The sequence below is a fragment of the Mesocricetus auratus genome, unplaced genomic scaffold (assembly GCF_017639785.1).
Source record: "Mesocricetus auratus isolate SY011 unplaced genomic scaffold, BCM_Maur_2.0 Super-Scaffold_100020, whole genome shotgun sequence".
NCBI classification, from domain to species: Eukaryota; Metazoa; Chordata; class Mammalia; order Rodentia; family Cricetidae; genus Mesocricetus; species Mesocricetus auratus.
The window spans coordinates 6,362,824-6,380,478 of record NW_024429201.1 but is presented as its reverse complement, the minus strand read 5'-3'; the positions used below and the strand labels follow the sequence as shown (position 1 = coordinate 6,380,478).

At 41.4% G+C, this 17,655-nt stretch overlaps 1 protein-coding gene across 1 annotated transcript; it reads left to right on the top strand.

The window, feature by feature from the left end:
* The first annotated feature begins 5,108 nt into the window (after positions 1 to 5,108).
* Esm1 (endothelial cell specific molecule 1) lies at positions 5,109 to 13,051 on the top strand. The gene is made up of 3 exons (XM_005065526.4): positions 5,109 to 5,637; positions 8,918 to 9,070; positions 12,382 to 13,051. The coding sequence occupies exons 1-3, from the start codon at positions 5,337 to 5,339 to the stop codon at positions 12,480 to 12,482; spliced, it is 555 nt and encodes a 184-aa protein (XP_005065583.1). The 5' UTR covers positions 5,109 to 5,336; the 3' UTR covers positions 12,483 to 13,051.
* The last annotated feature ends 4,604 nt before the right edge of the window (positions 13,052 to 17,655 follow it).

Sequence of the window (17,655 nt, the reverse complement as noted above, 5' to 3'; positions counted from 1 at the left end):
CAGGTAGCCTAATTAAGATACCACACTTCATTTGACTCTCCTGTGCAGATGTAGTTTTTGAGATTTGTCTGAAAATTGCATTTAGTCTTGAAAAAATGCCTTTCTTAAAAATCAAAACTTGGATAACTGTAGCGATCATTTTCGGAAAACAAAAGTTTGCTCCAATACACAAGTTCACGTTTTTTAAGAATGAAGCAAATCTTGGCATGGGGATATAACTTAGCAAAGTGTTTTCCACATATGCGTGAGGACCCGAGTTTAGTCCTGGCACTCACATAAAAATCTGGGTATATGGTCATAATCCCAGCATTGAGAATTAGAGACAGAAAATCCTCGGTGGCTCACTGGTTAGCCACTCAACCCAGCCAGTGAAAGATCCCATCTCAAAACATAAGGTGGGTAGTCCTGAGGTATGGTAACTAAGGTTGTTATTTATCCTCTATATGGACTTGCATACACATGTATCTGTGTACACACAAACAGCTGTGCACAACAATTGCAGACACATACACACATACATATGCACCCAAAGACAATAAGGCAAATCTTCAGAAACTAGACTCTTGATCATATGGTCATGTCATCTTCACAGCTCTAACCCTGTTTAGTCTTCTTAGCTCATTGATGAGGAAGTCAGATGAGGTCTAAATCATCTGGCATGTGGCTTTCTTAGGATCATACAGTTTAGTAGTAGTTAAGACGTTTCTAAAACCTCTATAAACTGTTCCCATGTCTTTGACTTTGTCAACTCACCAGTGGCCGCCATGATTCTCAGCTGTTTAGCAGGTGTGCTTCACCGGGGTCCTATGGCTGCAGGGGCTCCCATACATGGCCAAGGCCGGAATGCCAAGAGGACAATGTGGTTGCATAGGAGCTGACATGATGGGATTATAGTCTAGTCTGATTAACGGCTTCTGTCTTCAAGTCTAATTCTCCTTCCTTCGGGGAACAGTTTTGTTCTGTATGTCAGCTCAGCCGGCCCAAGAACCTGACCCTCACTTTGATTCTCTAGGTAGAAAGAAAATGGAACGGAGTGAAATAGGTGGTTGTGTTTACATATTCAGTAGGTTCTACTATGTGCCAGACCTTGCACCAGGCACTTGTAGGAATGTTAGAGCTGATATCAAAGCAGGGAGATTTTAGACGCTCCCCTCTATGCACAAAAAAATTAAACTGAAAATCAATTCTAGTATACCTAAAAGATTTTTGTAAGTGTTTCCACTTTCTCCTTGGCAACATTCTCCTTTAAGTCTGACTTTGTAATTTAAATCAAATCTACATTATCTGGTAGAGATGGTTTATTCAGAAGGTACAGTTAATATTGGTGCAATTGAATTGACCAGAAACTATCTCTTGAGGGTTTGGAAAGTACATGGTACCTTTCGCACCAGATCTTTGTCTATCCAGAAATAAAGCCTTGTATTTTATTACATGCAATCATTATGTGAAAAAATAATGCACAAATTATCAGTGTATATTATGCCAATGTATTTTCTTTGTTCAGTTCAGTTTAAGGACAGAATCCCAGCGAGTCTTGAAGTGTACAGGATGTACTGGACTGACAAGCTCTCTGGTTGAATCATTTCTCTGTTGTCTTCTAGAAGACCGCTTGCTACCACCTTTGGACTGACTTGTAACTTGAACTTGCTTTTTTAGAGCTGTGAGAGTCTGTCCTTTCTCGATCTTGACAGCGGCTGCACAGGCTGAGTCCTTAAATGTGCCAGATTGCATGCACAAAGCTAGTCAGTCAGGCAGCTTTGCATTTACCTTAATTTCTCTCTGCTCCCTGAAGATTAAAGTTAGTTTCTTGATTAATGATGCTGTGATCTCCTTACGACCTTTGGGTTCATTGGCAACTTCCCTGTTTGAAAAGTTGGAGGAGTTAGAAATATAAAAATCCCATCAGGATTACTATGTCAAAGAGGTTTTGTGAACTCTTAGAAGCAAGTGATGATGATTCTCCCCAAATAATTGCTAGTTATTATGTATGCCTTGAGATAATTTCACCATTGATGAACACTGGCAATCTTGTCTTCTGCTCTCTTCTATGGACTGTGTTTGGTCCAGTGCTGTGGATTTGGTACCCTTAGTACATACTTTGTCTGTCCAATGCATTTACCAAACATGGTACCATTTGATCTTCACTTGTCTTACATGGAAAGTATTCATGGTTTGTATGGTCTTCAGGTGGAAAAAGTCTATTCTGTGACTTATACTGGCACAGCCCAGTACTTCACCCACCTGGGTTACCTTTTCGTTACCTGTATGTATTTGATTTTGGAGTTTGCATTCTAGTCTCTTGAGCCCAGTGATCTTTGGCCTGGAGTCCTAACTTAATTATTACTATGGGATGTTAGACCAGTTACTTAACCTTTCCAGGCACCTGTTTTCTTGTGTCTAGGATGGAGTTATGAATAACACCTAATTCCTCATGTTGTTTTGCAGGTTATATGTAGTAACCTGTATAAAAATGCTTAGCTTAGTGTCTGGCCCATAACGCCACAATCAGGCATTATTTACCACATTTCCAGTTAACCACTGTTTACTCAGAAAGTGCTGTTCATCAATCTGAACAGGAAATAGCTTAAATCATGAACAAGACCATTGGTATCACTGTCCACTGATGCATAATTGGGTTGTAATGAGCAACAGGGTGGCTCAGACATTAGACTAAGATGATTCTAGTGAACCTCTGAAAGAATGGAAGCCACAGGCATATTTAACCTCTTTGTTTCCTTCTGTTTCTTCATTCAAAAAGTGAGACATGATATTGTAGTAGCTTCATAGTATTTTTGCGGGGGGATTATGGGAGTTAATGAAAAAAGAAAAACATTTAAGAAATCACTTTGACAGTCTCACAAAGACAAGTTCATGTTTCTCTGATATGTGAAATGTGGAGAACAAAGAAATAAAAGTGAATGGAAGACTATTGGGAATGGAAAAGAGAGACTGGAAGGAGGAATTAGCAAGGATAATAGAACCCATAGATTCAAGCACTGCTCCAACCTCAGCAGACATTTTCTAAGTATAGTGGACACTGGTCAATGCAGAAACTCATAAATGGTCAAAGAACAAAGAAGTGTCTGTGGACTGCTCGGCCACAAATGGGAAACATATACCACACCCTGCCCTCTAAGATCCAGGGACCACTGTGGAAGAGGGGACAGAATGATTGCAAGAGTCAGGGGTCTGGGAGAATTGGTGTGAAAAAATGTGTCTGGACACTACAGGACCTCTGTACACCTCAACTCAGCAGCTATTTCAGCCAGCAGGGGACCAAGCCAGTCGATATTCCAGTATGGACAAAAGGCAGGTTCATGAGTCCCTAACTCTCCTGTAGCTGAGGAGCTACTGACAATTGCTGACTTCTGACAGAAGGAAGGTTAGTTTTCTTTAAGGGTATGGCCTCTGGTAGGTTGACCAGGATCCAAGAGATGATCCTATACCTCTAAGTGTATGGGCAGTGCAAATTAGAGTCAATGGCTTACTTTGGGTGAATTTAGGAGGATTTAGGTGGAAGAATGATTAATAAATTTATTAATAAAAGATTTAAAATTAGGGCAATCAAAGAGTTTAATTTGATCAAAGTATACCACATATATGGAAATGTCAAAATGGATTACTTTATATAAGTTGTATATACACAAAGAGCAGTACTTGGCACATGCTGTGTACTTTACAGACCTTACCTGCAGTTACAAACAATGAGTGTCCCACCTGCTAAGTGCTCCAGGAGAAATGAGCACAGAGTATTGCAAGTTAGATTTTCTTGAAAATTTTGGGAAGCTTAGGAAGTCTTGCCTTCATTTACCAATTCCCGGGTTCCTTGAATGTTTGCTTCTGCTGCCTCACTCCCCACAATGCACCCTGGCAAAGCTTAATCATCAGGTCACACCCAGAGGCTTTGACGGCTCATCTTTTAGAGGGCACACGACATTCGGAGGTCAAGTGCTCTCAACAGAGGAGGAGGGTTTCCGTGGATGCCCCAGAATCACTTTGTGACAGGCAGGGGTTACCTACTTCACTTGGTCATTTCTTGACCAAGTGACAGTGGCTTTATTTCTAGATTGACAAATGGGGTGGGAACCTTAAAACTGAACAAGTTAGTGTGAGGCCTTCCCTGTCTCCTCTGACATCTTGCAGCCTCTGGTGCATAAACCTTGCTACAGAAGGTCCTGGTCCAGCCAATACTTTGAGAGGCTATTGTTTTCCTTGGTGGGGCTATGCTCTGCCCCTCCACAACATAGAGACCCTGTTTCCTGGTGGGTAATGTTTTCCCTTCCCCATGCCTTGCCTTTCTGGAAATGTGTTCCTATGTCCCTGCTGGCTCGCTTGTTTCTTTGGGCTCACTGCCTTGTTTGGCGGTTTTAACCAAGAGCTCTGATAGATGCCAGGAGGTGAGAGGAAGGGCCTGAATGGATGCAGTCATTGGACAAACAGACTCAGTGATGGATGAGCCTTCTCCCCAGGGAGTTTGGGTCAGGAGCAGTCCAACTGATAAGTTCTTCCAGAACTGAGTAATACAGAAACAATGTCAGGACAACCTTACCTCTTTGTTTGTTTGTTTGTTTGTTTTTTGTATTGATGAAAGAAAAGCTGCAGCACATCTAGCTAAACACAGTGACAGTCACGATAGTCTTGAACATGGACAGCACGAATTGCTTTAGAAATAACACCCGAGGAGGAGCGTGTAAGGAAGGAAGAAGTCTTTCGAAGGCCTCTATTCAAATATTTTCTTTCTTCTAAGTGTTGAAAAAGCACACTATAACCATTTCTTCTTCCAAATGATCTCATAGTTATTTATTGAGGAGAAATACCAAGTTCTTACTATTATTTGATAGCCCTTCTTCTGGCTTGATATGTGTCTGAATCAGTCTCCTTGGGACTAAGGGACACTGGGGCAAAGCTACGTCCTAAGTGTTATGCTGGTGTCACAGCGATTCCTGTGCAGAAGGGGGCCATACAACCTTCTGTATTCCCCCTTCACAGACGTCCTTGAGTCCTTGAGACGGATGTGAGTGGAGTTTTTCAGCCCTCATGCAAAACAACCAACTAAACATAACAGATGACATCAGCTTGGGCTTTTCAATTCCTGGATGGCAGCGGCGTGTTAATCCAGCCTTCATCCTGGATTTCATAAACTAAAACAAGGGAGGCTGGCAGGAGCTCAGCGCTGCCGCTGGGCTGAGGAAATTGATGACGGGGAAGCATGCGGGCAACACAGTGTATAAAACTCATAAACGTGTAGGCAGAAGCTCAGCTACTACTTTGGACGGCTGCTTCCCGCCAGCAAAGACCAAGGCGGCAGGGAGCTGAGCTGGAGCCAGCTGGGAGACATGAAGAGCCTCTTGCTGCTGACCACACTCCTGGTACCTGCGCACCTGGCTATGGCCTGGAGCGCCAAGTATGCGGTGGATTGCCCAGAGCAGTGTGACAACAGTGCGTGCCGAAGCAGCCTGCGTTGCAAGAGGACAGTGCTGGACGACTGCAGCTGCTGTCAGGTGTGTGCTGCGGGACCCGGAGAAACCTGCTACCGCACAGTCTCAGGCATGGATGGCGTCAAGTGTGGTCCGGGGCTGAAGTGTCACTTTTACAGTGAAGAGGATGATTTTGGTGATGAGTTTGGTATCTGCAAAGGTAAAGAATAACTCCTTGCTTCCCACTGTGCAGGGCTCCCTGAGGGCATTTAGTCAGCTTGGGAGGTACTGTCCTCCTCTTTCCTCCTCTGAACCACCTGGGCGGATGCTCAGATGCCGGAGGTGTATTTGGTGGAGAGAGCAGAGTAGCTGCAGAAAGGTTTGGGATGCAGCGTGCCGGAATTACAGCAAGGGCTGCAACATTCCGCTCTGCATGTAGATCCGAGAAAGTTGCAGTGGTAGCTTGTGCCGTTTCCTTTTCTGGAAGCCGTTAGAAACTTGACAGGTAGTCTGTTACAGATGGTTTAGGTGTCCTTTCTTCTCAAGTGGATGATTACAGAGGTCCTCCTGAGATAACCTCTTAGAGTGGTTTCCAGCTCCAGATTTCACCAGCCTTTGATCTTGAAAGAGTTCCCAGGGAGGAGCGCCTCTCTCAAGCTCAAATATTTCTGTTGAACACTAACGTGGGCTTAAGTCAGCCAACGAAATAACACAGGTTCTTGCATAAAATAAACCTAATTTTACTTGAAAAAAAAACTTCAGCTAGCCAGAAAATAGCAGATGTTGTAAGACAAGCAGAAATAATGGAAGTCTAGAAGTTTGTTTTAAAAAAGGGGACTGCTTTATAGATTAAAAAATAAAATGATAATCAAGACAGAAACCATAACTAAATGATTCATTGATGTATCTGTGGAACTTATTTTCAAACTTAGTGAGTATTTGTTGTGAATTAAAAGAAGTGGTTATTGAAATTCTCCCATATATAGATGTCATATAATCTCATCATTACATACTATTGTGATTAAAAGGCAATGCATTCTAGAACTGCACCCAGTTTGTGTAATACAAAGAAGCTGCCCAAATCAGAAAAAGAAGTTCTGAGAATTTTCTGAATAACTCATATTCTATGTGCTCAATACAATTCCATCCTTTAGAAAAATAGTTTATAAACCAACCATCTTTTCATCTGCAAGACCAACAGAAGCCTTAGGAAGAAATTCTAGAAAAAATGTGGAAATTTTTATTCTTTGCTTCTATTAGTTTTGATTAAGACTGACAAGATGGGCTGCTGAGGAAATATTTTGTTTTGGTGAGCATACATATACACATTTCTTTCAAGTGAACAGGCTCTGTATTTTGTGGAAATTACAGTTCTTATCTGCCAAGAAAATAGCGCCTCACATAAGGAAATTAGGGAGGAGGTGCTTAACGCAGTCCTGTCTATGATATAGCTAGTGTAGGTGGGGAACTGCTTTTCCTTGGCATAAAAACACCATTGTAAATGTGGTTATGAACGGACAGTGACATGGGGTAAAGAATCCAGCTGAGGTTAGTGAACTATGCCTGCCATTAACAAACTATTTTGAGTTCCTCTTTCTGGCATCCTCTGAATTGTTGGTGAGTTCAGTTTCCAACTGTTTTTTTTTTTCCCCCTGATGCTGGGCATAATAGAGTGTGTGGGTTGTTCTCCATTTCAGCAGGTGAATTCCAGATTCTTTGTTTGCTTGTTTAGCATTTAGATGTTTGACCCCACATCTCTGCCTATCTATTGGGAAGTCAGTGTTTATTTATAGAATGTTTACTATCTGATCAGCACACAGCACATTGGGAGCCACCCTGGACCTGGAATTGGGAAGTGGGTTAAGGTTTTCATTTTCAGTATTGCTGAAGACAGTCACATTCTTACCCTGTGCTTTTTCTGTCAGAAGGGTTTTCCAGGTCTTTCTTAGGGGCTTTTCTTCCCAGGCTAAGGAGGTTGTATATAGCAGCAGAGTCCTCTGTGCTTTGAGTGACGGGGAAAGAGCAGTACTTCCTGTTTCAAGACCTACTTGATGCACATTCGTCTTCATCCAAGACACTGCTGGGTGGCTAAACACTCAGTGCCTCACAGCGTGTCTGTACTCTTGTGTGGCTGTACATTAGCAAGGACACCTCCATGCCGGAAGAACGCAGTTGTACCAGTGGTTCATTCCCAACCTTCCTAATGCCTGGATGCTTTACCGTAATTCCTCATGTTGTGGTGACCCCCAATGTAAAAGTATGTTCGTTGCTACTTCATAACTGTAGTTTTGCTACTGTTATGCATCTTAATGTGAATATTTTTGGAAATAGAGGTTTGCCAAAGGGGTCGTGACCCACAGGTTGAGAACCAGTGTTGTAAATGGACGGATGTTGCTGAGTTAACCTCTTGAGGCACTGTTATGCCACAAGCCCTGTTTTTTTTAATGTGACAGACATCTTTATTTTGTTGCAGCATTTCTCAGTCTTAGTATTAGACACTGAAGCTCTGAAAGCTTCCCGTTCTTGGTGGGTGTGCAAGCCCTCAGGCGTGTAAACCGAGCTTTCTTGCTCACTTAGCGTCTTATCTTTTCAGGGAGCTTGATTAGTGAATCCTCTTAACAGCTAGGGGAGCTGGTGAAGGCCTAGAGCTGTCCTGAGAGATAAGGGATCCTGTAAGTGTGGGAGCAGGCTGGGGACTGGTTATCTCACAGTCAGGTGCCGTGTTAGCCCCATAAAACAGAAAACTGTCAATTACTGTAGATTAAAGACACACTCACACCTATCAAACTATTTGAGGAGGAAGGAGGTAATGCTTATGTCTCCTTAATTTCCCATCTTCACTGAGTTGTGACCAAGATAACCTGTGAGAATCTGTGTTATCTACCCAGAAAGCAAACAGAATTAAGGGTGTGGTTGGCAAGAAGCCTGAGCGGGTACAGGCACCTGCTGCCAATCATGAAAACCCAAGTATGAGCCTCACGGCCCACAGTGGAAGGAGAGAACCAGCTCAACAAGTTGTGCTCTGACTTCCACACATGTGCCGCACGCACATACACACACATGCATGAATACATGTGAACACACATGAACATACATGTGTACACACAGACATGCATCTGCACACTAACACACAAACACATGAACATGAAAGCACACATACACACATGCATGTTCACATGCCTGCACACACTCTGAATAAATAAACAAGAAAGAAAGAGAGGAAGTGTTTTAAAAGTCTAGCATAATGAGATTGATTATGTGTAGCTAATTTAGGTTTCACTTCAGGAGTTTAAGCCAGAGGCAGGTGTTATCTGGTCTTACTGTGTGGTTTCACATTTATGACCTCAACTTTCAAACCCTGGAACTTTTGAGAAGTGATATTTCATTTATCAAAGTCCAGGAGATTGAATCAAATCCTAAGGCTATCATCCAGGATTGGGTGGAGGGGATCCCTATGCTTAACAAGCAATGGCCTCTCTAAATCCCCACTCTGCCCCCAGACTGTCCCTATGGCACTTTCGGGATGGAATGCAAAGAGACTTGCAACTGCCAGTCTGGCATATGCGACAGGGTGACTGGGAGATGTCTGGAATTTCCCTTCTTCCAGTATGCAGCAGCCAAGCCGCCCAGCAGGACCGCTGCCTCTCACACAGGTAAGTGGTGACCTTGGTCTCAGTTTGAATCGATGTGAAAACCAGTGGAACATTGTGTCTATCTGAATGAACTTGTTTCTTTTCCTCAGGGAGAAAGATGGGTGGGCGTTGAGTTTGGTGGCTGTTGCTATTTTCAAGACAAATCTCATTGATAACTGGGAGGTTACTATGGTTTCTCATAAAGTTTACTACATTTTAATGAATTAATGAAGACAAATCTGCCATAAAAGCAACCAACCAAGATGTGCAAAGTTCTTGGAACTCTTTAGCGATGTTTTTATAGACTTGCTAGACAAAATGATTTCTCTCCCAACTCCGCACAGAAAGAGAGCGGTGAAGTAGTTGTTGGATCAGCTTTAAGAGCTACAAGAAAAAAATTTAGACTACTTCTCCTTCTTACCCTTCTCTCTCTACCTTCCCTCCTCCTTCATCAAATGGAAGCAATAAAATGGAATAATTGTGTTTTCACGGATTTTGGAGCTGGTAAGAATTAGTCCCTGTGGTGATATCCAGAGAATAATAGAACTGGAGCAAAGCTTACATACATGCTGCTGACGGATCCGAGCTGTGCAGCTGTGAGCTGTGCACAACTGTAAGATGGTTCCGTGCATGCATTGGCTTCTCTTGTTGATAAACGGCCAAGCATGTAGAACTCTGTTAAGGTAAAAGTAGTTCATTTAACATGACTGTACCAAATGAAATCGTTATGTAAAATAGTATGTGTCATTAGAGTTTATTCTTCCAGTGAAAGGAATGGTAATGATAATGTGTTAGATTTAAAATATGAACATTCTAAGTATGTGAGGTGATAGATATGTTAATTCTATTAATTTAATCACTTCACAATCAAATTATATCCATGCTCAAAAGTTAATTAAAACCTCTGCACTCTTGGGGATGGAAAGATGGCTCAGTGGTGAGCAAACTGTGTTGCTCTTCCAGAGGTCCTAAGTTGGGTCCCCAGCACTCATATCAGGCAGCTCACAACCACCTGTCACTTCAGCTCCAGAGCAATCTCTTGTTTCTGAAGGCAAAATACTCGAACAACCTTCCATCCATAGCTAAATAAAATGAAAAAGCAAGGTTCATGCCTATACAGAGTTGTGAGAGGTCATTTGGAGAAAAAGAAAAAAAAAACTTCACTCTTAAGCCCTCAAGATTTAGTTAATCACTACAGCTGCTCATTAATATCAATGAACAATACCTCCTCCAGATAGAAAATAGTCACTGAAATCAATTTGGTTTAGGTTGTATTTCTGGCCCTTTGCCCTTGAAATTAACTAAAGTGTGAAATTCAGCAAGTGTGCTTATTTCTTCTGTTACCATCTTCAGATATTGTGCTTTTAAGTCAATTGGTAATTTTAAGTATGACTCTGGTCTTAATTTTAAATCTTAACTTACTAGATGAATATCTTTGTGGACAATTAATCTGGAGGCTGAGGTAACAGATTAAATCATGTGATTTATCTTTGTAATCTTTGACAAAACAAAAAGTTTGGGCTTAAGACTTGAATAGTTGTTCATGTGATTGTCATATAACACTTGAAAACAAATCCAGAACCTTTTGATTAGCCCAGTACTTACTGGTTTCCCTCTTTCTCATGTTCTCCCTGTACCTGGAAACGATCAATGGAGACCACTAAGCCATCTCTCGGATCTGGAAATTCTTCGAAGGAGCTGTTTACAGAACAGATTTGAGATCTAGTGTTTCAGTTTACCTAGCTACCTCAAACATTTTTAGCTTCTTTTATCTTTTCTTTTTCTTTTTAAAAATTAAGTCAGATACTGAATTCTTGGCTACTATATAGAAGTTTTGTAAGGATACCCTATTACTGGATGGTCATTATATGTTAAGTTACACACAAAAAATATTTCTAATCAAAACTAGGTATGGAGATTCCAACTAGAAATGTAAAAGAAAATCAGTTAGTTTTCTTTCTTTTTGGCTTGGTGATATTAAGAAAGACTTTTACCCATGTAATCTTTGTCAACCTCAGGTTCAAGAGGGGATGAAGAATGTCTGAAAAGTACAGTTAGGCTGCCCTGTTTGGGTGTACCTTGTTTACGTGGGATTTGCCATTCTCTGTGCTAGAGTCCTTATGGAAAAACATGGCTCCTCAGTTTCTCCATAGGCTTCACATCACAAATCCATTGGAGGCCGCCCTTTGAGAACAGACGGATTGTCTTGAGTCCACCATAGGTTTTCCAATTACATGGGGCCTTCTTCAACTTGCTACCTGATGAGGGCAGGTGGGCCTCCTGATCCTATCTGCCCGAGTTTTACATTTTTATTCCTTTTTGGCAGTCAGTGTCCAAGAGCAGAAATTAATGCGTCCCAGTTTTTAATGAGCTGGATGAGGCATAAGAATGTTGTATACCCATTTGTCCGCAGAGCCACACTAATCTTTCACCATTCTATTCCAGGACGTGCGCTGTGGATACAATCATGTCTCACTCCTCTTAGAAGCAGAATATTTCCCTTTGGAAAACTCTAAATATTATAAACATTTCTTGTATGAAGAGCAGGAAGGATAACTGCCTTCTGGAGTTATACAAAAAAACTGAATTCATTTTTATGTCAGTGAACATAAAAATCTTTTTTCTTATATATTCTTTAAAAAATTTAATTTATTTTTACATTCAAATCCCAGTTCTCCCTCCCTCCTCTCCCACTCCCCCCTCCCACCTCCATCTGCTCCATAGAGAGGGAAAGGCCTCCCCTAGGAAGTCTACTAAGTCTGTCCCATAATCTCTTTGAGGCAGGACCAAGGCACCTCTCCACTCCCACATCCTGTGTCTAGGCTGGGCAAGGTATTCACATAGAATGGGTTCCACTAAGTCAGTTTGTGCATTAGTGTTAGATCTTGGACCCACTCCTAGTGGCCTCACATATTGTCTCAGTCACATAAAAATCTTTTAAAGAGATTAATTTGTGCAGTATTTGGTCATTCACTGGATACGTATTAAACATCTATCATATTCCAAGCATTGCTGTCCATGCTGGAGATACAGGCAAGCAAGGGAAAGAAACAGCAAATGAAAGAAAGTCCTGCTTTTATTAAGCTGGAATTCTAGGAATAGAGTGAGATAATGTCAGTAAGAGGAGAGCTATATGTATGCCATTTCTCTCATATATAGAGAGAGAAATGTTGCAAGGGGTGTTGTCGTCACTGAAAGAGCAGTTCAGAGTTGCTTAGTAGAGTCAGCAGAGAGTTTTGAACATTAAAACACAAAACCAAAATAAAACAAACCCGTGCTTGGCCTTGGACTTACAGATGTTTGGGCATGATGCATGTGTCTTCTATTTTCAGAGCGTGATGCGGCATCTGGAGATGGCAATGCTGTGAGAGAGGAGATTGCTGAAGGGAACGTCGCTCGTCCCTCTGTAATGAAATGGTTAAACCCACGCTGATCCTGGCTGAGCCAAGAGAAGGCTCCACTTTAGTGACCAACACTCAGCCAACACCTTCAGAGTTGTCTAGAGCAGAGACTATGGATATGTGCTTTATGGAGACCAAGAGTGATTCAGAGAGGATCCAGAAAAAAATGTAGGCGATATACAACCCCAAAAACAATATGACTGAACACTTTTAGATATATGTTAAATATTTAAATGCATATAGATCTGTTAAATGTGTGTGTGAGTGTGTGGGAGACATCACCAGGGAGCTAAGCATTCAATTGAGATGGTCTTATGGTTAATGAATAATCTGATCAAAGCTGGAGAAACCGTGGGCCCTTAGAGTTGGGTGTACTTTCTTTTTGGGATACAGGTTGAAGAAAGGGGAGCGAGAGAGGATGGGGTGGTGGCGAAAGTAGGGGGTTATATCACTTGGCTCTTCCTTGTGGTAGCTTAAAATGTATTATTTTGTTTTAATTTGGAGAAACAAGACCAGAAAAGCCTTGAAGGAAGCTGGTGGGAGTATGAGCAGCTGTCATGAATGGAAATGCTATTATTACAGCTACCTGCACCTGATGGGGGTGGGGGGTGAGGGTGGGGGGGGGTTGGACAGAGGATAAATATATACTCCTACTACTGGGTTAAGCACTGTGGGTCCTGAGAGATCTAGGAAGCAGTTTGCCCCCTGGGGCATAGAACAGGGTGAAGGTGAATATTTATGTATTTTTATAAACAAATCTGTCAGTTTAAATATTTCTCCGATACCCATATTTCTCCTGTACATTAGAGAAATTACCCTAATGTTGTTTGTTTAAAATGATTAGGGGGAAAAAGCATATAACATATATGGCTCTCAAACACCCATATATGGAAAAACTTGTTACTAATGATTTAATTAATATTAATAAACATGTAGTTAATATAGGCTTATAAAATGTTAAAAAATGAAAACTAATGCTACATCTTGGGTGAAATTTAAATCAGAAAATAACCTTTTTAGATGGTTTTGGAAAGGAGAGTTAGTTTTCATAAGGGAACATGTTAACTTTAAGATATTATTTTCATTTTTTATTCTTTCAAACTTAGTAGATGAATGAAACTGGGATTACACATGGGGGGGTCTTAGCACAAAAAGGACTGTTGTACTAGTCGATGCTGGGAAATATTTCAAAAGTATTTTATTTGCAGTGAAGATCTTATTTAAGACTTATTTCATTATTTACTTATATTTTATTCTCGAAGTTTGCCAACAGAGTTGTGAATGTATTGAAGATCCTTGAATGTAAGCAGAATCAGCTGTTAGGGTTTTTTGTTTGTTGAAGAACAACTTGTTATTGTTAAATAAACATGGCACAGCTGTTCAATATCAACTGGTTTCCTTTGAAATTGTATTCAGCCAATATGGGAGCTAATTCACATTAGAGGACAAGCCCTTCAATTGAATTTTATGCTACAGGTTCCTTTCTCCTGCCAACTTGGGGCGTAGAACATTTCTGTCTCCTGAAATGCGGGTCCATATACATGCATCCGTTTTGCCGAGTTTTATTTACTTCTTCTTTTCCTCCTCCTTCTTTCTTCTTTCTGTTTCTATCTTTGTCTCTGTTTCTGTCTCTCTTTCTAAACCACATTTTGGCATGTTAAGTGTAGAGTTAAGGCTTGGGACAGTAGTAGCTGGGTTGCTGAGTGGTGGCTCTCTCGCTGTCACTCAGACCGAACTCAGAATGTGTCCTGTTTTACTTTTTGTTCCTTCTTTGAAGTTAGAAAATTTTTCACGAAACAGCCACTATTCCCGATTCCAGGTTCTGAGAGGAAATGCCTAATACCTGTCTCACTTGGTTGCTAACTGCCTGGAGGTTATAGACCTTTGAATACCAACTTCTCTCAATTCATTCATCTTCTTGCATTCTTACTCATAATCAAAGTTAGCATTTTACTTTTATCTATTTCCTAACATTTTTGAAAGTAGACATACCTTTTAAAATGAGGAAAACGGCAGATCTTTCGTACCCCTGGAAGAAGAGAGAAACCCCCACTTTGAAGTGTGCATGAACCACACCCCAGAATGACAGCTGTAACTCAGCCTTGTGGACAAGTTACAGAAGTTCTTGAAGTGAACGGATACAATAGTAGGGAAATAACATCTGTATATATTTTTTAAAAATCCAGTTTATTTGAGTTTGTTTTAAGTAGTAGAAACTAGGTGTGAGTTAGATACAAAGTTATATTTTAAAAGGGTATTTATATTCTTACTAAGTTTAAATTAAAAAAAACACTGAAAATCTATACTATCACCTATGTCAAAAAAGATTCATGGTATCCTCCGAGGGAGTAAAGTGGCTCAGGTTGCTTTTGGCCTGACGTCCAAGGCTCCAGTTCAGTTCTCTTGGAGGTGTGGACAGTGGGTTAGTCAAACTGTGCAGAACTGGCCTTTGTTTCTGCGTTTGCAGTAGCCTTCGGGGTGACCATAGAAAATAAAATCAAATAAGAGTGGACTTGTCAGCTGGCTGTGATGGCTCATGCCTTTAATCCCTGCACTTAGGAGGCAGAGGAAGGTGGATCTCTGTGAGTTTGAGGCCAGCCTGGTCTACAAAGTGAGTTCCAGGAGAGACAGGACTGTTAGAGAAAAACCATGTCTTAGGAAAAACAAGAAAAAACAAAAAACCAAACAACAACATCAAAAAGAGTGGACTTGTCAACTCTAACTTCAGCATGCTTTCTAAGGTCCCAGAGCCATGGCCCTTACCCCATATTCTAGAATCACCTATCCTAAGTGGCTCTGCAGTCTTTTGTCTAATTCTGGATGTTGGAGGTCTCTGAAATCATTGGATTCTCCAGGGCTCTGATTGCATATGCTTTTGTTGCAAGTTTTAAGCATACAGCTTTATAACTATATACACACACCATAATGTTACTATATTACATTTATTCATAATAAAATATGCGCTCAGAGTAGAATTTTTTTAGAAGAATGAGATTAGAAATTAAATAGTGTTTCTGAGATTTTTCTGACTACATTCCAATAGGCCATTCTTAGATGCACTAGGGAAAAAAGAAAACGACATAGGTCAGTGGTGTCTGGTAAGAGAAAAATTAATCTGTTAAAAATATGTATCTCTGCAATGGATAGATGAACAAACAGATGAATAAATGATAGGTGTGGAGAGATATGGACGGATAGATGGACAAATGGAAGCCTGGAAGGATGGGTTAGGTGGAGGGGTGACTTCATGGGTAGATGGATGGATTCGAGAATCAAATAAGGGTTTTCTGTTTCTACCAGGGCAGTTCTTAAGACCCCATCCGTTAGTGCCAGGCCTCCTGAAACTCTCCAATCTGCCTATCGGTGTACAATGTGATTGCAAAAACTGGAAAACTAGAAGCCTAAAAAACAGAAATGTTGATGAATCGGACATGTATGGTTTCTGTGATAACACAGATGAAAACACACACACACACAGAGATTGAGAGAGAGAGAGAGAGAGAGAGAGAGAGAGAGAGAGAGAGAGAGAGAGAGAGAGAGAGAGAGAGAGAGAGAGAGAACATCACTAGGCAAGCAATAGTTTCAGGACAGCTCTGATGGTAGCCCAGCCTGACTGTCATCTCTGTTAAGAGGCGCTTTGGAAGGACTCTTCTGCTTCTGCCCTGCTTTATTCGTCCTTTTCGAGGGTCTACAGAGGCAGAGGGTCCACAGAGGCAGAGGGTCCACAGAGGCAGAGGGTCCACAGAGGCAATGTGGCAGCATACGGCTTCTTCCTTTTCAGTTATGCTACTTACCTAACACCTCACTTTAAAAGTAATGGCTCTCAAATGCTAGTGTCTCTACAACTTTCTGGAACCTTCAGTAGACCACATGTTGCTGACTCACTAGGTTTTGAGGTGGGGCCCAAGAATGTTCCATTTGAATCAGTCCCGTGTAAAATTCAAGATTCTAGAAACCATACTTCGAGAATGACCGACACAGGAGCATTTAGATATCTAGAAATAAAATAAGCTATAACTCAAGCCAGCCATGGTTAGTCTCACAAAAAACTGGTGGCTGCATTTTCTAAGCAGTTTGTATACTTCCGTTTTGTTTTGTTTCATTTTCAAGGCAGGGTCTCACTACGTAGCTCTGGCCATCCTGGACCCAGACTCACAGAGATCCTCCGGCCCTCTGTCTCCCAAGTGCTTGGACTAAAGCTGTGAGCCACTATACCTGGCAAGGTATACCTAATATTAAAACATGTTTTGTTTGTTTTGCACCAAATCTGAGGCAGGAAGATGTCAAGTTTGAGGCACTGTCTCAAAAGTAAACAAGCAATTAAAAAAATCCCCGGGGACTTTGTAAGGACAGGTAGGAGAACATAAAAGGAGAATGGAGGCGGAAGACAGGGATACTCAGGAAGGTATAAGATGATGTATTCTTACAGAATGGACGACATTGAAGAACGGCCAGTCATGTTACGTGTCACCCAGAGACACAGCTGAGCTGAAATGTCTCGGGTGTTCATGGAGGGGAGGGCACGGAAGCCTGTCTGAATGGTGTGAAACCCATGTGACAGGTGAGCACTTTTTCCAGAGGGCTCTCTGGGAAGGGCAGAAGGCAATAGGCCTACAACAGGATGGAAATCTTACTTGCCAATGTTTGTTTCTTTCTGTCACACCCACTCAGCAACAGAGAGCTGACAGTGTATGTGTGGGATTAGTGATGAGAAATGATGATAAAGATAGATGCTGGCTTCTGTGCGAGCTCTGCACCCAGGAGACCCGAGCGTGGTGATTTCAGTGAGATGAGTCCGTGGAATCCGCCGAAGAGCACTGCTGTTGAGCCGAGTGTGGTGGTGCGCAGCCGTGATCGTGGCACACGGAAGGCTAAGTCAGGAGGGTTGTCACGAGTCTGAGGCCAGTGTGGGCTGCATAGTAAGACTTTATCTCAAACAAGCAAGTGTGCAGGCAAGCAAATAAACACAAAACAAGAAGCCAAGAGTACTGTTATTACGTATTTGTTACCATGCCATATTTAATGTTTTTGCAAAAATGTATACATGGATCAATCAAGAGATCAACAATGTTTATTTTATTCTTTGTATCTTTATGTATTTTCTAAGATAAATTCTAGAGGTAGTTTTTTTTTAAGTTGGGAAAAAGAATAAGGCAATCTCTGCTTTTGATTATTAAGAATATGATCCTTCAAGATTTGAGATGT

Coding starts and splice junctions, on each gene's coding strand:
- Esm1 (XM_005065526.4), top strand. CDS start 5,337: ATGAAGAGCCTCTTGCTGCTGACCACACTCCTGGTACCTGCGCACCTG. Junction 5,638..8,917: donor TGAGTTTGGTATCTGCAAAG/GTAAAGAATAAC, acceptor CTCTGCCCCCAG/ACTGTCCCTATGGCACTTTC. Junction 9,071..12,381: donor GACCGCTGCCTCTCACACAG/GTAAGTGGTGAC, acceptor TTCTATTTTCAG/AGCGTGATGCGGCATCTGGA.